At 40.0% G+C, this 20802-nt stretch overlaps 1 protein-coding gene across 1 annotated transcript; it reads right to left on the bottom strand.

The window, feature by feature from the left end:
- Positions 1–4428: 4428 nt before the first annotated feature.
- LOC306979919 (alpha-2-macroglobulin-like protein 1) lies at positions 4429–20020 on the bottom strand. Its single transcript, XM_079579073.1, has 36 exons — positions 19897–20020; positions 18936–19116; positions 18433–18589; positions 18217–18269; positions 17605–17625; positions 17333–17498; positions 16685–16769; positions 16468–16606; positions 16271–16388; positions 15916–16025; positions 15678–15845; positions 15302–15529; positions 14820–14883; positions 14596–14741; positions 14175–14324; positions 13613–13747; positions 13418–13511; positions 12975–13119; positions 12535–12760; positions 10737–10863; positions 10411–10532; positions 10276–10327; positions 10117–10200; positions 9629–9805; positions 9434–9509; positions 8735–8891; positions 8590–8664; positions 8231–8393; positions 7383–7573; positions 6514–6729; positions 6068–6192; positions 5889–5979; positions 5220–5288; positions 5027–5132; positions 4832–4874; positions 4429–4563 (listed from the first exon to the last, which is right to left on the bottom strand). The coding sequence occupies exons 1-35, from the start codon at positions 19980–19982 to the stop codon at positions 4837–4839; spliced, it is 4341 nt and encodes a 1446-aa protein (XP_079435199.1). The 5' UTR covers positions 19983–20020; the 3' UTR covers positions 4429–4563; positions 4832–4836.
- Positions 20021–20802: the final 782 nt, after the last annotated feature.

Genomic DNA, 20802 nt, shown 5'->3' with positions numbered 1-20802 from the left:
CATTTGCTACAGCCATTTTGAGAGAGCAATTTTATACAAGGCAGTTATTTTAATTTACTGCATTTACAGACCAACAGAAGGTTTCGTCATCATTGTAGTGTGCTATAGACTGGTGATATGTGATTGAAAAAAGCATGATACCCCCTCTTTAAGACCCATTTTTATTCTCAGGCTTTTAACACCGCGTGAGTTGTATGGTCCCCGTGTATTTTATTTATTTTATCTTGTTTGTTTTATTGTTTTATTCATTGTTTTTAATTATTTTATTGTTTTATCTATTATATTTTTATTTATGTCTTTTACGAACTATTTATTGTTTTATGCAGGTTTTAGTACATTCTTTTTTGTTTCTTTTTTTTTTGTGGAAGAGCTAATAAGTATTGTATCTGTTTTTAGGATCTCACGTGCAGCACTTTGGAAACATTTTTGTTATAAAAAATATATTTGTTATATTAAGAAATGTCCTAAAACATCATGTATTCATCCATTTTGTGCAAATCCTGTAACCTATAAAAGAATCAGAATAGGTTTTATTGCCATTGTCATGAACAGGTTCACAACTAGAAGCCTACCAGGGCTTACTCACCAGGGCGGCCGTTATATGGTGCCCCTTTTGTTGCTGAAAGTAGAAATCACTTTAAAGTAAAGCACATACACAATTATACACAAGATTAGGATAATACACATTACGGGCAGAAAACCTGCTGGAAATTTGTCTTTGGTACAACAGGGAGGGGAGGTGGGTAGAGATAGAGTCAGTGAGTGAGGAGGATAGAGAGAGATTAAGGCAGGTCGTGTTATGTAGGAGGCTCCTGGCCTTGGAGTGTTGTGTACATCTAATCGCCGTGTCATGTCCTTGTCGCCCCACATAACATAACGCAACCACATAAAGAGAATTGTTAAGATTTTCCTCAGAAAAAATATGTACCTAATAATTGTGTCTGGTCACTCAAATGTGACAAATGATGTTTATAGTCAAGAGGAATGTGTTGGGAAACACGTTCATGAACATTAGTTTATGTCCCCAGAGAGAGCACCTCATGCCAGTCCTGACACTGATGAAGGGAGACCCCTGAAACGTCTGACAGGCTAAAAAGTTAAGCCTGACAAGGAGTGCTGTCCTTTCTTTCATGACCAATACCAGAAATCTGTGTTTGACTTTATTAACACATGTTTGACCAAGAACTTGTGAATGAGTGCGATGACAAACCACTTATCATTTACAATAACTTTCTTTGCATTATGTAAAAAGCAACTGCTAAACAGAATCGATGTACTGTAAGTATATTATCTCTCCAAGTACCTTACCTAAAGAGACCTTTCCTTGACCACAGGGACCACTTAATGTATCCTGTTCCCTCTCAAATGGTCCTGGAAATGAAAAGGTTGCATGCTTTATTCAGCTTCAAATCTGTCCAATCAGCTTCAAGCACTTGCTTTCTCCAGTTTGGCGGCTGGTGATCTTTAGTTCACCCACTGCTACTTCAACAGCAGAGATCCTGAGCTGGACCAGCCAGGAAGAGACAGAGCTATGGTTTGATCCAGCACATAAACTCTGAGGAAATACATGCCCAAAGATCACTTACGGACAGTGTTGCCACAGATTACTTGAAAAAGTAACGTTCTAAGTTACCAACAACATCTCCACCGTCACAACACAATGACAAACCCTTTTACCAACACTCAAGTGCATTTTAACTGTAACATCAACAAAGCTGACGCAGACTAAGTATTTCCATCTTGTCTGACTTGTCACATTACATTACGTCACTCACCAAGATTAAAAAAGAAATGTATTTTTTCCAAAGCAAAATGACGAAATAGTAACTCACAGTAATTGGAAAAAGTAACTTAAATCTGATTACTAGTTTGAAAATAGTAACACGTTAGATTATTAGTTACAAAAAAGAAATCCGATTACAGTAATCCATTACTAAGTAATTAGTTACAGGCATCACCAGGGGCGGACTGAGACTGAAAAACAGCCCTGGACTCTGACCAGCATGGCCCAAATTAGCGTAATTGTGCACTTCCACAAATACATAATTTAACCTTTTACCACCTGCCTTAACATTAACGAGTGCATTTTTTGACTGGCATCATCAGCAAAAAGAACGGGAAAGGTGGTCGTAGAAACAGAAGCAAAATCATTAATATAAATAATAAATAACAATGGTCCCAAAATTGAACCTTGTGGTACACCATACTCCAAGGAATTCCTTTTAGATTCATGTTTTTTTATACTGGGCTTTACCCAAATCTAAAAGCTTCTCGACTGGAGAGCAACAATGTAACGCCTCATTTGAAAGCTAAGACCTACAAAAGTGACGGAAACTTTTTGTCACATTTTTGTCATATTTTTTTTGTTTTTTTAATCATTTTTTGTTGTGTTTTTCTCACGTTTTTGTAGTTTGTTGTTTTTTTTCCGTGTTTTTCTCATGTTTTTGTAGACTTTTCATCCTCTTTTTCTCGCTATTTAGATGCTTTTCTTTTTTGCTTTTAGATTTGGGTAAAGCTCGGTTGAGGCGGGACTGGTGGCCCTCGAGCCAGTGGCCCTTCTGTGCTCTTCCAGAATGGACATATGGCCAGTCCGCCCCTGGGCATCACTGCTTACCTACTGAATAGTTATTCATTTACCAAATTCAATACTGGGGTTGTCAAAGTTTACTCTTTAGCTCATGATTAATCAAGAAATAATGAAAGCATTATTTATGGATTAAATTTATGGATTTTTTTGACCCAACACACTCCTGTGTCTCGAGCACACGTTACCTGAGAGGCAGAGCAGGTCATCACCGTCCAGTTCAGTTGGTCACAGAAGCCATGCTTATGTCATGGCATCAACTTTGTGCATGAAATCCTTCAGTTGTTTACACGGATTTAAAAGCACAGCGCCGAGACTTGCATCACAAATTACAAACGGTGCGCATTTGGGCTTTTCACATAGGTTTCTGACACATGCCAAATTAGAGCGTTTAAAGCTTTATAATTTTACAAATTGTAGATTCTCTCTTTGCTGGAGAGGGGGAGAGGGTATCATTTTGGCTGTCCAGTCTGTGACATCATCCTCATAATGGGCACAACTTAGGCTACTGTAAGTTAAGCAAACTGGGTCAGAGGCAGATATGGCATCAGCAGGCTGGACAGCGCAGTTAGGCCTAAATGAACAACAGGTAACCTATATACAGAACGAACACTGCAGCCACTGCTGGCTGTGGATGCTCACACCAGTGTGTTTCTCAGAGCTGAATGTAAGAAGTAGCCTACATTTTTCCATTGTGAGATTAGTAAAGGCTATCTTATCTTATCTTAGCAATAGGTCGGCGCGGTCACTTGTTGTACCATGGGCATCTTTACGCGTCTGTTTATACCAGTCTGGTGTTGTCCTCGCACACCGACTCTGAGTGCGCACAATAATCGAGCCGCGCTATCTCCACAGAACGCACTGTGTCCATTTGGCAGAAGCGCAAACATTGGAATTACGTGCGTAAACGGGGCACATGCCCAGAGCGCACGAATTGTGTCTGTGAACGTGAGCAGAGCGAAAGCCAGATGCTGATCGTTGGTCAATAGCGTTTGGACTTTATCTTTTAGGCAAGAAATTCAGATCTAAGTGTTAGCGCTCTTGTCCTAATCAAGACAGTTTCACTTCCGGGTATTAGTTGACGAAGAAAAGTAGAAGAGAGAAAATGAGAATGAGAAAATGAGAAAACGAAGTAGTATATTTTTATATTGCAATAGTGCACAATATGTCAATTTTTGATTTTGCATAGCTATTGCTTTTGAAATCGAAAATACAATGATCGCAAAAGGTCGTGTACCTACTTTTGCGTTCATTGTATTTGTCAATGGGCTTTGTCAATATCTATTTTTTTCTATTATGTTTTTCTTTATCAAAAGCAGCAGGTCATGGTAGAAAAAGGGATTTTGCGACGTTTGTAATCGGCGCTGGTATAGCTCAGTGGTTACTTCGTTGCAAATTCTTTCAGAATAGTCTAACTCATCCCTTCGTGGGATCGAACCCCGGGCGCTGTCCAGTGCTTTTGCTACTTCAAAACTGCTTTGATATATAGCTTTAAAGTAAAACACCAAAATGATGGTTGACTTTAGAATGTTTTCCGTGATTTAGTGTTGTAAACCTATGTGGTGCAGATCAGGAATCTCAAAACCAGTGACCCATTAGGCTATGTTCTCTGAATCCTCTTCTTACACTTTAATTAATCATCATCAATGAACTTAATATATTAAAATACTAAATTACTGGCCAACAATGAGCGCTTCCAGGGTTACAATGAAATGCATTGACAGGAAATGAATGTTTTTCAGTCATCACATATTTTACACTAAAGCTTCATGTATTTATCTATGTATCTGTGAATGATAATAATGATAACACAAATGTTGGAGCCAAGACATTGGGTGCCAGTTTATTCTCCCCTTTTCACAAATTTCCCAAAATGTTACATTGTTTCCACAGAACAACACTAGATACATCACATGTCTTATCACAAAGGCACTTTTTATTCAGACTTCTGAGTGGTTGGTGAAACTTTATTCTTCAACCTGGAAAAACAAACAGGTTAATGATGTGGCTTTACATATATATAGAGACAAAACACACGCACAGACAAACAGACAAACAAACAAACAAAAGCCCATGAATGAATCAAGAAGTTTACAAAAGTAGCTGATGTTTTATATCAAGGGAGGGAAAAATTGCTTCTTCAAAAATAAAAATCCTTAACTGTTGCTACTATGCTGACACACTATGATTACGAATGTTTTCCGTCTGTCCACAGTGGTCAAAACAATAGGCCTATTACTTCCTTACCTTCATTAACACGAGAAAGTGTAGTCAGTCTCAACTTTGTCACCTGAAATTTCAGTAAAAAATAGAATTTTAGTTAAATTGCAAATGCTGTGAGCTTAGTCAGCATCTCCTAAGAAAAAATGTAACAAGAACAATATAGAAAAGGGCTCCAATCCAAATTAAGTCTTGAAATATATCATTTCTGGAGTGACGTACTTGGCTGGTAGTAGTCATACATATGGATCACAGCAGGCTTCAGGCTGTACACTACGAGCTCTCGTATCACCACTAATTCGTAAGAGAGTAGAGTGTTCTTCGGAACCTTTTTGAGCAGAAACAACACACATTATTGTGCATCTTTTTTTTTTTTCAAAACATCTACAGAGCCCATTAAGAAATGAATTCTCACCCCGTCCAAATAGATCAATACATGATCTTCCTCCTTGTCAACACGTTTCACCGGGGGTACATGCTTCAGCTACATGAGAAAAGACACTGTTAGACAGTGGTAAAAGTTTTATGACGGTATCTTGTAATAATCATTTAAAAAAGGGAGGGGGGCACATTTCAATAGACTAAAGAATCGCAAGCTTTTCTTTTACCAACTGGGATCAATTTGAGAACCATGGTACAAAGATATTTGTTTCTGTTTTTTAAAAGGTTCATATTGTCATGAGGAGGCTCCATAGAGGAAACATTGGTGACAAAATGTAAATCCAATTGTTTAGTTGTATTTTTCACAAGGTCCAAATCGTTCAAAAAGGATTTTATTGAGAGCCTCCCTCACATCGAGGTGGCATTTTATATGCTTAGACTTTAGAACTGCATTCCGAGACGGTGAGTTTATAAGTTCTTTCACTTTCCTATCAAGCAGAAAAGGAAAACATGAGGTTGCTCCACTTGTTACAATGTGTTTATGTAGTGTATACTTATTTTTTCTTCCTACATTTCTAAGAACTAAAAACAGTCATATTTATACATGAATGTTTAAAATTTAATACGTTTTCATAAGTTATCCTCAATCAGGTGTCATAGGGTATTTTGAAAAGCCTGAATAATTTGCAATATAAGAACTTACCGCATTTAGAGATTCAGGGTCTACGCTGAATCCAGAGAGTATCTTAATGTCAATGACGGCCATGTTGCTGATCTCTGCTTCTCCCTTGTACCTGCAGAGAGTATTACAGTAAATAATTTTCAATCATTTATTTATTTAAAAACAAAAAACGACATAATTGATTGTAGTGTCAGTCTTACTTGGCCTTGATATTTAGAGTCATCCTGGGCCTGAGCAAGTTGCTGTCACAGTTGGCCTCTGGCGCCACCTTGAGGCTGAATGGCGTTGGTTCGTTGGGAATCGGAATGTTGTACATTGCTGTAATCTGAAATGAAAGAAACATCAATCCAATCTCATTTTTATTGTATTTTTCATTTGTCCATATTGGTGGGACCTACTGGTAAGCTTCTATTTCACAAGTGACACTAATATTGTCTCCATGATATAAAAACAATGAAAGATGGCCACATAATACATTCACAATGAGGCCAAATTCGCACTATTCTCTATAATTAAAACAAAAGTGGTAGAGAAGACTAACGATAAGGAAACCTACACGAACATGAGGAGAACAAGCTAGCTCCATAAAAAGAAGGGTTGATTTGGGGATTGAAATTGTTCGCTGACTGGTGGTGCCTTCACTGACCTGTATGGCGGCACAGGCGTTGCCATTTGCTTCCACGGTGTAAATTCCGGTCACGTCTGGGAGACTTTGTTCCTGGTACAGCAGCTTGTTGTTCTGGTTTACCTGGAACATCAGCGGAGCACCACTGGGAGACTTGACCGTGACTGTGCTCTGCCCGCCAGGACTGTGGACCAGACTGGCGTAACGAGTCAAGGCCTGCAGGGCAACCACTGTATCCTGGAAGAACAAAAGAAGTAAACAGAAATGAAGCTCACTGTGTAAAGTAATGTTTCCCTTAGATACAAGGAAGAGGCATTGAAGAAATGTCAGGATGAAGATCAGGAGGTATATGAGACAAAAAGTACTGGGATCATGATGGGACTAAAAATATCATCATCAGCACATCAGAGGGACAGTTCATGTTAGATATAATTAAAGTCTCAGTAAAATATCCTATAGGCTTCTGCAAAGTGGTGTTGAATCTCATTCAGCTCTTTCACCTTGTTATTGCTATTGGGATATTGACTGAGAGGTGTGTCTCTCCTAGTTTAGACCTACTTTACTCCTGGTTTAGTATTTGTTTTGTGTTGGTCCATGCCAATAACAGCAAAGACACAAAAGAAAATTGTCTGCAGCTCTAGATAAGAATATGCAATAGATACGAATTTTACATCTTTGCGAAAAGTAGCTTTTGGATCCAAAAAGAGAGAGAGAAAAAAACATTTGACAGATAAATATGATATTGTTGCATATACTATTACAAATGATTTCCAGTGTTCAATGCCTGGTCAAACAGTGAATGGTGTGAATAACATACTATTTTTAAGAATGAAACCTGTAAAGTGTGTGTAAAAACATGTTTGTGATTTGTTGTTGTCTTTGATGAGCACCTGAGTAGAGCTGAAGCCTCCGTAGTAGTTTTGCTGCTTGATCAACCAGCGGACGATTTGGGCAGAGTAGCCCAGGTCAGATGCTGTGGGGTTTGAATATCCAAGTTTAGCCAAAAGCACATAAGAGCTTATCTCCACAGAGAGCGAGGCAGAAGTTTCTGCAGACGTCTGAGACCAATGGCGGAGCCCACCTGCAAAAACACACACAGACATTGAACTGTTAGTCTGTCCATACACAGAGACCTCTCACTGCCTGGTGCTGGCATCTTCTCTCTCGTGTGTTGGTCGTTGTTCCTAGTTTCAAACAGCCATTTATGTCTGACTGCTGTATTTTTATTCAATAGTGTCACTGAATGTGTAACATTTAGTCCTACTCTAAATATAGGATCTGGCTCCAATAACCCAGGCAAATAACATGAGCGAGTTAGCCTGTGCTATGGGGGACGCCTCCCTCACTTCGCTATTCTATGGTCTAAGGTCTGAAGTGATGTAACATGAAGGCCATAGTAATAAATTATTCAAAACCAAATATTCTGTCTTGACTGGTCAGAATTTCTCAAAATGGTGTCCATAACAAGAAAGAATCATGTGAAAGAAACCCATCTGACAGATACTGTACAGTGTGTGCTTCTTTTCTTCTCCAAATTATCATTATTCGTCACAGCAGCGAGATCACATAATAAAAATGAAAATAAAAAATGGGTAATAGTTGAAAATAAATTAATATAATTAGATATTTTCCAGAGGGTAACAACCATTGTATTTACTATTTACTACTATAATTATAAGTACATGATCTACTATAACAACAACTTCACACTTTACTGTGTGCTGGAGAAACCACTGACCATCTATGTGTGCCACAGTGTCAAGATGGTTCAGAAGCGGGTTTCTGACGGTGGCGTTTTGGGCCAAAGTGAAGACATAGGACATCAGGGCAGCAGTGTAGGTGTTACTGAGTACACCCTCTGACGTCGCCAGGCAGTTCAGGCTCTTGGCCAATACAGGGTCCTAAAGGAAATCCAGATGTATTAATTGACAATATATTTATTGCCAGGTTGAAGGCAAAAAATAGTAACCGCTGTGTCAGGAAGAAAATTTGAGCACTGAAATGATCATAACAAGTCATGTGTAGGTGATTTGACCCTACAGACAAAATGGTTGCATAGAAACATAGTGTGTGCTTGATTATATGTATCACACTCACATCAGCAGGCAGTCCCATCTCCAACAGAGCAGCAGAGATATAAGCAGTGAGCGTGACTTCATCAGACACTCCTCCCTGAAAATGCACATGTGTTGGAAGCTTGACCAAATGCAATATAATTGATTTATTGATTAAAAGATTATACCTTCATTTGGTTGTGAAACAGTTTTCCAACTTTTTCAAAACAACCATTCGGCATCTGTTTGGACTCCAGCCACAGCTTTGACTCCTCGATCTTTGCCGGGTCGATGTAGACAAAGTTCTTGGCCTTCACAAAGGATCTCAGCACAAAAGCAGTCAACCTGAGGAATAAAATACATCCATCAATGTTGCTCGAGCTTGAGCAACCACAGTATATACAGTGTAGTGCGAAGATCATCAATTAGGTTCTTGGACTAGAGCAGTAGTGGTTCCCAACCTGGGCCCTTCCCCAGGGGGCACCTGTGATTGCAGGGGGGCCCATAGCTTTGCCTGGTCAGAGGGTCGGGTCATAAATTATATTATTTGAGAAAAATAAATGGTCTAAAATCATCAAATATGACTGAGTAAGGACTACAAGTGCATTAAACACTCCAATTTCAGTTCATTGGTGTGTAATAAATACTAATTAGATACATTTGTGGGGCCACGGGTTTGGACTGGGGGGGCTCGGCCAGACAACAGCACGCACGGGGGGCTTGAAGGAAAAAAGGTTGGGAACCACTGGACTAGAATACCAAGCTGGAGTGATCACATACTATCGCTATTTTGAATTAATGAGGTGAACAGGGGAAAAAACACCCAGTGTCTATTATAATCTGCTATACTATACAGTATTTTGGCAAAGAATAACGAATCAGCCCACCATGTATTTCCTGATCCAGTTCCAAAAGCGCTGTATGCGCCATCATCATGCTTGTAATTCAGCTGCCTCTGGTAACCTGTGACATAAAAATCATTGCCATGAATCCATCGAGCAAAGTGTCAATTTATCTATTTAACCAGACATGTAGTTATTTGTTCATAAGAAAATAATAATTCCTTGGTCCTTTTCACTCACCACTAGTCAGAAAGTTCTTGGCCTTGGTCTCTATCTCTGGGGTGAGCTGGTTTGTGTTTGTCAAATACTCCAGGATGTAGATGTTTGGGGCAAAAAGAAGCATGTTCTGCTCCCCACAGCCATAGGGCATCCGCAGTAGACCATCCAAGTTCTTCATGGCACGGCCCAAAATGTTACCTGCACAATGTACATGTGGTTATCTTTGAACAATATCTGCTACCAACCAGATATCAAATGTATACAGTGGGGCAAAAAACGTATTTGGCTGAAATCCATTAGAAAGTCTATGGGGAACTGGCCAAATATGTTTTACTACTACTATTACACCATAGTTTCTAAGTTTCTTTATAACTTCAGATTACAATCAATGACTGACTTTTAATTTGAAAGTAGAGGTCATAATTGTTATTGTTTTTTTTTTACTTTGACACCTGCTTTAATAATGCATAGTCCTTCTGAATGCTGTTTACTCAGTGATCATGTCTTACCCATCACGGACACCAGAGCCCGATCAGATCCAACAATCACATTGTCAGGGAGCTGAACATCAATCTCCTCAGTCAAAGTCTGGTCTGCAGTCGGATTATGAACAAAACCATTAGATATGGAAATAAACCACACATTTTACATCCTAAAATTGTTCTCACCTTTAGGACAGAGCAGGAGGTTGTGGGTCTTCACCATTTCAATTCCCTCAGCCTGACAAGTAAAAAGTCAGATAGATTTGAACAATTTGAAAAACAAACATATGTATAAATTAAAATGGATGACTTGCTTAGTACCTTCACTATGAGCTTCTTTGTAACTCTATCAATGCGACCTCTCACAGGCACTTCGACAATCTCATTGTTGCATGAAACGTCAGAAGAAACGGCTTCAGCAGAAACGGTCACATCCACGGAGCCTGGAGGAAAGACAACATAAAGTATGAAACCTTTAATAAGCAAGAAAAAACATTTTCCCAGTGAAGTCATGAGGTGATGGTCGTCTGTGTAGTCTCATTTAGACTGCTGAGGAGCTGACCTCCATTTACAGTTAGAAAATGTGAAATGTCAGGGCCTAAAGGTAGTAATTTGGACAAGCTTGAAAGCGGTTATCTGAGCCTGACCTAAAGCAGTAGGAGACATGTTCCAGGTGACCGTCTTGCGCTCGTTTCCACAGAGACAGAATTTGTAGCTCAGTCCTGGTACCAGAGTCAGAGTGTAGTCGTTAGAGAGAGCTGGAGTCACATCAACCTGGCAGCAGAAAAAATCAGTCATTAAACAGTTATATTGTTTAAACATTGAGTTTTTATACTCGAGAGTTGAGGCGTTTTGCGGTCATGTGGCAACATAACATCCTAAGGAACCCACAGCTTGATACTGAAATGGAGGACAGGTGAAAAACACTGTGGTAAAACTTCTAAGACATTTGACCTGGTGAATATCTGTGTAATTTCTAGGCCTATCCACATGAAACACTGGCACAATGTTAAGTGTTACACACAAGCAATCTATAGTAACTATAGTAGTAACAGGTCCGAGGTGACGGGTCAGATGAAGCGCAGCTCAGAAGACTCTAATGGACGTGCAACATACAAGGACCGTGACATCGCCCGGCATGGCGCAGCCGGGGCCCCACCCTGGAGCCAGGCCTGGGGTTGGGGCTCGAATGCGAGCGCCTGGTGGTCGGGACTCTGCCCATGGGGCCCGGCCGGGCATAGCCCGAAGGGACGATGTGGGACCGCCCTCCTGTGGACCCACCACCCGCAGAGGGATCCGTAGGGGTCGGATGCAGAGAAGACTGGCAGGAGGTCGATGATCGACTATCGACTGTAGTTGTGTCATCTGATCTCCGGCCATGTGTCTCGGGTGAAGAGAGGGGCTGAGCTGTCAACTGATCACCACCTGGTGGTGAGCTGGATCCACTGGCAGGGGAGGAAGCCGGTCAGACCTGGCAGGCCCAAGCGTGTTGTGAGGGTCTGTTGGGAACATCTGGCAGATCCCTCTGTCAGTGGGGTCTTCAACTCCCACCTCTGGAAGAGCTTCACCTGTATGACCGCAGCAGGAGCTTGGTTCAAATTGTCGTCAGCATTGATGCGGTGGCTGTATCGGACTGTTGTGGTGAAGAGGGAGCTGAGTCGGGGGGCGAAGCTCTCGATTTACCCAACGATCTACGTTCCCACTCTCACCTATGGTCATGAGATTTGGGTAATGACCGAAAGGACAAGATCGCGAATAAGCGGCCGAAATGAGTCTCCTTCGCAGGGTGGCTGGGCGCACCCTTCGAGATCGGGTGAGGAGCTCAGTTACCCAGGAGAAGCTCGGAGTAGAGTCGCTGCTCCTTCACGTCGAAAGGAGCCAGCTGGGGTGGCTAGGGCATCTGTTTCGGATGCCTCCTGGACGCCTCCCGCAGGAGGTGTTCCAGGCATGTCCTATTGGGCGGAGGCCTCGTGGAAGGCCCAGGACATGCTGGTGGGACTAAGACTCTGAGCTGACCTGGTGTCGCCTCGGGGTCCCCCCAGAACAGCTGGAGGAGGTGTGTGTGGATCGGGAAGTTTGGGCATCTCTGCTGAGACTGCTGCCCCCGCGACCCGGCCCCGGATAAAGCGGAAGAAAATGGATGGATGGATGGATTTCAGAGTTTCAGATGACATCATGAGTTTATGAGCCTATATTGCAAAATTTTAAATTGGGGGTGGGATAGCCCAGAATAAAAACATTGTTATTGTGTGAAAAAAATAGAACAATGCCATCAACCCATAAAAAAGCCCTCTGTACTCCAATTAGAGCAGTGTATTATGGATCCTAAAAAAAGTCAATATTTTTTATGTTTTTGACCTTTGAAATGAAAAATATATTGACATTAATTGCTTCAATGCGTTTTCCTTTTTGTATGTGTGTGAGTATCAATGTGGAAGTAGTCACCATTATGCAGCTGGAAAGATAGTTGAAGACAGTGGCTTTGAGCTCAAAGTTCTCCCCTCTGATGATGGAGTAGGGCAGGCTGAGCTCCAGGAAGAACGGCTGGAACACAGTGAAGTTTTTTCTGGGAGCAAGACCAAAGCCCTCGGCGGACAGACAGAAGGCCTCCGTCTCCCAGGTCGTGATGGTGTCCGGGATCTTGACGGGCATGTCAGCCGTCCCAAATTCTCTGAAAAAACAAAGATTAAGGTGAACTAATTATAACATTATATGACTGTATCTTCACTGTGACGCGCCTCCATCTCACTAAGTAATAGCCAGTCGAATAAAAATAAATAAAAATCATGTTCTATATTTATGGTTTCAATCTAAACATTGACAAAATATACAATTTCCAAAAGTACATAATATTTATTTTGATGAAATACATTTTTAACACTAACCCAGTCTCCACCAGGTCCCATATCCACGTCTCCGGGAAGAAGGTTCTAACAGTCTCAATCACAGGAAGAGGACCACCACCACCGCCGCCAAAACCAGCGCCAGGTGCAGCCATGGCTACACTTTCTTGCACTCTGTCATAGGCCACTAAGCAGACAATGCAAAATGCAGATTAGGAAAGAGTATGACAAAATAGGGCAAACAATTAATTATAATCCTCTAAATTGCAATTTAAACAATTGTAATTAGCAAATTAGCAAAAATTTTAATTATTTGTGCAGCATAAAATTGTTTGGTATAACAGTGTAATTTTTGTTTCTCTCCACAGGATTGCATTATGTTTACTGTAGTCTTCTCCCAAGTGTTAATGCTCTTTTCTCCCAAAACTGTGCAACCCCACCTTATTGAGCACCAATATTTTGTTGTAATGTAGATAAAAGATTACCATAGTGTTGTCCATAGTGATATTCTCGTCCCAAGTAGCGGAGACAGTCAGGCACTCGAATCATCAAGTTTGTGAAGATTTTGAGCCCAGCATTCTTATTTATACAATAAAAAAAAAACACAGGATTTTTTTTAACATTTGACACCAAGCAACAAATTAATAATAATGTACTTAGTACTGAGACTTATTTTGCACCTGGAACACAGTGAATGCATCATCTATGTTTCCTGGATACGGAAAGATGGATCTTTTGGGTCGAACAGGGAGGCACAGCGTAGGGTCCTGAGCCTGGTATGGGACATATCTGCTTCTTGGCAACAAATTGTAAATCTAAAAAAAAAAAAGAAAGAAACACGGGACATTTATAAAAGAGAAAGAGTATCGCGGATGGGCAACGCATTTGTTGAACTATAGTTAGGAGAACAAAGTTATTTTCATAAGGACTAGAGACAAGACAAACTCAGGTTCATTATTTGTGGATTTCTGTTATACAGAAAAAGTAAAAGTTTAAAAAAATGTATATAAACAATTGTGTAGAACATGCTATCTCTCATTCTTCTGGAATTAGACAAATAGAAATAATTTTCAAAATTCTCATTGACCTGAAAAGAATAAAACTCACTGTTTTCATGTCAGACAGTAGACAAATGTGTTTTTTTATGAAGTGTATATAAACATATGGTTCAGAGATATATAAAAGAAAATATAAAAATATATTTTTTTCACAAACATTTTACAAAACTTTTGAACTGCCTACCGTATCTGCCTTCAGATATTTTCCTGGCTCTTGAATGAGAACACTCTGGTCGATGACGCTGATCCCACACAAAGACTTGGGTTGTCCTGCCACCTTCAGCGTGGCATGTTCTCCTGGGACGCCCTGATCTGGATTGAACTCAACTTCCACCTGGACATCGCCAAAATGTAACAATAGAAATAATGTTTTGATGCCATTAACAGATATTTTAACACTCACCCATTCAAAACTACCATGATTAAATATGTGGTACAATCTCAATCAATTCTTGGCTCTAACAATTTCCAACAAAAAATCTGCCTCGCATTGGTTTTGTGTTTTATGCAAAATTGTCAAGGTGCAAATCAACTCCTGCGGCTAACTTATAAACAATAAGGAAACACTGACAGCCTTAAGTGTTTCTTCATATTGAGCCTCTGACCTTGTGGCTGAAGCATTTCTCGGTGTTGAATTCAGCGCTGTGGGCAATCACGTAGGAGCTGGGCAGGACGGCGAAGGCAACAACAACAAAGTTGGGGGCCAGGACCGCAGTGATTGGTAACTTGAAGGAAATACTGCCCTCAGTCACTGAAAGGTAAAAAGCCATTTGAGTTAGGCCTCACTTTCTTCACATTTCGAACGGTGTGGAAGATATTGCTGCTTCACCTGTATTGTCGGTCACAACAATTTTTTGGAATTCTTGCATCACAATATCATTGCGGTTGATGACCTGAAAATACATAAAACATGAGAAATGTTTCAGCTTCACTCCTCGCTCTGTCCAAGCTTTAGATCCACTCAGAAATAAGCGCCAATTTGCTTTTACTTCACGATACTGTAAAATCTGAAATATTTGTACCAAGCCACACAAAATGTTTTTAAAATTCATAAAAATGCAGGAATATAGGCTGTGTAGTTTTGATAGATGTAATTTGACTGTTGCTGTAAATTACACAAATATAACCTCGAACAATACTTATAATGTGTAATTGTATGCCAGCATAGAAAAGTGTTGCGTTACTTTTAGAGGTTTTTCTTGAATATCAAGCAGGTAAAATTGAAACTACACTCAGCATTATGATTTGGTCACAGCTATTTTAAAAGTAGCGTCGCTTCTCTGGTAATAGCAGTCCACCCAAGCCTCTCACCAGGTACATGATGTCCATGTGGCCCGGTTCCTCTTGGACCACTGTGTAGTTAATGGTAATGTCCTCCTCGGAGCCGCAGGGGAGTGTCCGCTCTGTCCTCTTTACCTCCAGGAGGCTGACAGTCTTGGTGTCAGGAGAGGACTGCTGGGCCATGGACAGAGTAACGTCCCCGTTCTCATGGTAGGGGACCCTGTAGCCCGCGTACTCCAGCACTGGCTTATCACCGATCTGGGAATCACAAAGCAAGACGTATGGGTCATATACGAGTAACAGAAACTGTCTGCAGTCGGTTTAAGATGCTAATAATGTTTGCATGTTTTTAGATATAAGATTTACACAGAGGGGCTGACAGAAACGTAATTCCAGAATGTCTTACGTGGAGCCGGATGTCTCCGTTGTGCCCTGCGGTGTCGAGGGAGAAAGTGGCCACTCCGTCACTGTTGGTTGTGAGGTTTTGGAGATGACGGGACGACCACCGCTCGCCCTCAAACAGGTACAGATCCATGTTTGCCAAGGGCTGGTCATCGTATCTGACTGCTTTAACCTAAAAAGGAAAACAGAAAAAAATGAATTGATTTGATATAAACAAAAGTAATCGATTGATTTTCACTTACTTTTCCCTCCACAGTGGTGTCTTTCTCATAAACCTTAGGCATGTCGAAAAAGGACAACTTTCCAATGACGTACGAGATACTAACTCTGCTGTTGTGTGAGTGTGTGATGCCTGTGGAACATACAACAATATGCTGAAATCTTTCATAGAAACTGAGGATTCTTCACCTTTTCTCTAAACCTGTTCCTTTTACAGTTAAAACAATGCGCCATGAATACAAATTGGATCAAGAATTGGCTTGAATTTGGTACAAGTGGAGACCAACACAGAATAAACTGGCAGACCGGGTTTGAGGTTTTATTTTTCACCTTTAAAATATACAAGTTAAAGATTTAAAAATGACAAAAAAAGTTTACCCGTTCCCTCCTCTTCCATTTTGGCGATGATCTCCAGTGAATCCTGCACAGCTTTTGTGTCAATTTTTGTGAAAGTGGACATTGGGACAGTAAAGGAAGCGCAACCTTCATCATCAGTCTATAAAACAGATAGCAACATAAGTGGTCTGTAATGATTTCCTATCCCTGCTTTTTTCACAATAAAATTGACCATGTACCTGTTTGTTCTCCTTGTGGCAGGGCGCAGTGACCTCCGGCACGTTATCTGAGTCAACAGGCCTCCTGAAGATGTATCGATCAATTGGCCTGCATATTTCTATTTTAACAGTTCCAGGAACAGGCTGCCCATAGGTGTATCTAAAGACAAAGTAATTGTTAAAATATGGATCTGTTCATTCATGTAATTCTGTAATTGTATTGCCTTATTCAACTTACTTTGCACAAACTTTCACACTGATCTCTTCTTGGGCAATGCTCACTTCATCGTTAGAGGTGATTTTGACGTCAAACTTCGGCAAAACTAGGGGTTAAAACAAAGCATGGTTCTTTAAAAGGTAGTGTGTGCATTGTGAGCTCTTATATAAAAAGGCCACTACAAAACTCACTCAATCCATGCAGCCTTTACTTTCTTAATGTCATTACACGCCTTATTTGGGTTTAGCAATGGGATCTGGCAACCCAAAATATGGGGCTCAGTCTGCTTTCTGATTGGAGAATAAGCTTGTGAATCAGAAGATATTGTCCAACTCTGATACAAATTACAATTGAAATCAGTAATATAATATATTGATTTGAACATGTCTATTGGAACATATCTAGGGACCCAGAATTATTTATTTCTGGTTTAGTTTATTTCAATGTAGTTGTGGTTTAGTATCTGTTTTACTTTTTACTTTACTCTGTTTTCTACTACTAACAGTATGATCAGTTTATTTTTGATCAGCTGTTGGAGTATGAGATGCCAGATATGCTTGAGTGAGAAAAGTACAGTATTTTACAAATGTATCTGACGCAACACAAGTAAAGCTATTACTATAGCCTACAGGCTGGATGAAAAAGATGGATCACCTCAAACAAACGTACCATACTTCTCCACCTTGAAGCTGTGGGAGATCTGGTCCTCCCCAAAGGAGACAGTGATCCGGTAGGTTCCCTCTTTGGCTTCAGCGTTCAGTGGGTAAAACAGTTGCAAGATTTTACCAGCAGCGGTTTGGTTCAACCACTGTCCAATGCGGTTTCCGTTGGCATCCTGTGAAACAAATAAGATTTCATTATGACTCATGAAAACGTACACATTTTTCAGGTATCTAATATCAATCATTTATAATTGTTCATGAAAACAATTGGAGTCTTACCTCTAGTTCGATCATATCATACTGCAACAGAAAGCAAATGAATACAATTAATTTAATACCTAAATAGTGTACATTTGCAACACTTAATGTACACTTAAATAATATCAATTTAAAAATACATCTTACACCGCATTGAAGAAGCATGTGTTTAGGTGGAACTAAAGGCATGGAGGCGTATAAAGCCAAATCTCAGTCTATCAGTCTGTAAGTGTTAGTAGCTTTACAATTTATTTATTTTCTTTTTGGTTTAGTTTCTTCTATTTTGGTTTATAGATATAATATAACAGAAAAAGCATCAACACAATCATTCAAAACGAGATTGAAAAGGCATTGACTGAAGGCTAATTTTACCAAAACTTTTCACATATCTACATTCGATCACTGAGAAAAGGTACTATAAGGCTTCAGTTTGTTGTTTTACCTTTGAACAAAGATTAACAAAGATCTGCAGGTTAACCCCAAAAAAAAGTTACGTAACAAAAAGCGTGGGAGCTGTGACCTCAGGACTTTCAAACAAGATTTTATTAACAGAACAAACAGAACAAACAGAACTCAGAGTTATGCAACAGCCAAGGTCAGCCGGCCTCATTTCAAATCAAATAAGTCACTCACCTTTCGACAACCAGGTCTCAGGTTCGTGTCCAGTGTGACCAGTCTGAAGTGCACTGCAGAGAGGAGCGTGTGTTACTGCTGCATAGTTGTATTGTAGTAAAGACAGCACAATATTTGATGAAAAAAGGTTCACATTTAAAGTGTGTGGGGAATTATTCATGTGTACAGTACTAGCAGATATATCTTAATGACGTGCATGAACAAACTAAAAATTACCAGTTTGTCCTGGGAGGTAGATGGGTTTATCCGTCTGGATGAATGTTACTGGTTTGTTCACTTGGATCCAGACTTTGCGAACTTCTCGTGAGTGAAATGTTTCTCCGGTCACATCTACCTGTAAGATCCACGCCTCGTCTTTAGGCACTATAGGAGCCTGCAGGGGACAAAACACTTAAAATTAATCAAAGCATTATGCACTGGCTTACGTCTGAGTGTTGTTAAAATCAGTCTCCCTTTAAGAAAGAAACTTTTAATGTCTAATAGTCTCTTGCTTTTATGTTTTGTTGTGCCTGCCTTGTTTGAATTGTATTGTATTTCTGTGAAGCGTCTATACAAGTAGAATACAAATTTGGCCTTTTCTGTTGTAATGTAATGTGATTTTAATCCAATAGTGATTGAGTTTATGGTCAATCTAAAAAAAACGTTGCACTTTACAAATGCGTTTTCTATTGTGATTTAAACGTCACAGACAATTTTCTTCTTTTTTTTTTTTTATTTACCATAAACTTGTGGCAGGCGTCGAACTCCTCCTGGGACCGTTTCTGGTAGAGGGTGGTGTTGAGATCTGGGGACATGAGCATCACGGTCATCGTCAGGCTCTCATTGGGCTGAAGGAGTCGGGCACAAAAGTGCACCTCTGCGCCAGAGCCCAGGATGGCAGGAACAGCCACCGTGTAGTATCTGGAGCCAAGAAGATACACAGATTCATGAAACAAGAAAGAAAGAAAGAAAGAAAGAAAGAAAGAAAGAAAGAAAGAAAGAAAGAAAGAAAGAAAGAAAAGAGCACAATACTGCACAAAGCAATCTGTAGTGTTGTCAGTTTTGTTCCCATTCTGTTGTCTCTTGGTTTTGTTTGTTCTTGTCCTTATCTGACTTCTAATTCATGTCTTTCGTCTTTTACTTTGACTTGTCTGTAATCAACACACTTCGCCTGCGTTGATTAACTGCCCCGCTCTAATGTGTTTTACCTGTTCCCGGTGTATTTATACCCCCGTGTTTAACTTCTTCTCTTGGTTCATCATTTGCTTTCCATGTTTTATCCTATATCAATGTCATCCCTGGTTCCTTCGTCTTTTCTCTGAATTTTGATGTACAAGGTGGAGCGTCCCATCCTTTTCTTTTGGATTTCGGACACTTTCCGTGATTAAACATCACCAGTTTTTGTTGCTGTCCTGCTTTTTGCTACTTTGCTACTACTTTTTGCTGTGCAGTACTGTAAAAATCACTTGAAAGCTGTAGTCACTGTTTTTCTGTTTGCTATAAATAGTGAAGTTTAAATCAATAGTGGCCACATCTAGATCCAACCAAGACTTGATGCTTTATCTTAAAGAAGAAAACAGAATTAAAATCTAAAATAGTACTTTAAAACAAAATCACATCACTAAAAGATGTGGAAACACTTTTTAAACATTTGCAATTTGTGATTTTATTTGCAAAACACAATTAGTGAAAAATACTCACGGTCCCGCTGCAGCTTGGCCTAAATACACCCACCCAAGGGTCACAAAGAGCACCCATGCCCGCATCTGAACCCCAGGACGATCCATGGCTGACCAGGATGGACCTCAGTCTCAGCATCTCTTAAATACACTCTGCCAGAAGAGAGGACACGCCCACACAGTTAGGACACGCCCCTTGACAAACCGGAATTACTCCCGAAAACAATGTATCTGCCACTTTTAGAATATGCCAAATGGGGTCATCTAAAGGGGGCCAGCAATTTCAAGGGTGGAGCATTTTTTCAATAAAGGTTGGACATACATTTGGATTTAAGTTGAGTAGAAACAGCAATATGACTTATTATATGAAAGGGATCCAAATTGTAAAAAAAAAAAAAAAAAAAAAGCAGGAACAAACAAATACGCACAGCATGAGGAAGTACTTAAAAGGCCTGTATTTATTTGGCCACCTAAATAAAGACCTTTTAAGTACTTCCCTTTATTTATTTGGCCATTTAAAAAAAGGCCTTTTAAGTACTTCCTCGTGCTGTGCATATTTGTTTGTGCCTGGGTTTGCTGCTTTTTTTACTATTTGGATTTAAGTTTAATTTGGAAATTATTTAGGCTGCTTCAGATATAATCCTGGTTTACATTGACTTTGCACTTATAGTTAGTTTAGGGTTTTGAGTTGTTTCTTCGGTTCAAGTTTTTACCAATACCATAAGTTTTGATTTTTATAATTATTATTTTTCTTTTCCATTTTCAACAATCATTTTGGTCAGATGACACTCTCTTTGTCCAGTCATAAATATACCTATGCACACTGCCCTGATCCCTAACATGCTACACAAAGTATCTAAACCCTCCGTCTCACAAATACGGCTACGCTCGGAGGTTACAGACACATTTCCACAGAACTGCACTTTAC

This window comes from Gobius niger, assembly GCF_951799975.1.
Source record: "Gobius niger genome assembly, chromosome: 1".
Taxonomy (NCBI): domain Eukaryota; kingdom Metazoa; phylum Chordata; class Actinopteri; order Gobiiformes; family Gobiidae; genus Gobius; species Gobius niger.
The sequence above is the reverse complement of the archived record's forward strand: the minus strand, read 5'-3'. Positions and strand labels throughout refer to the sequence as shown.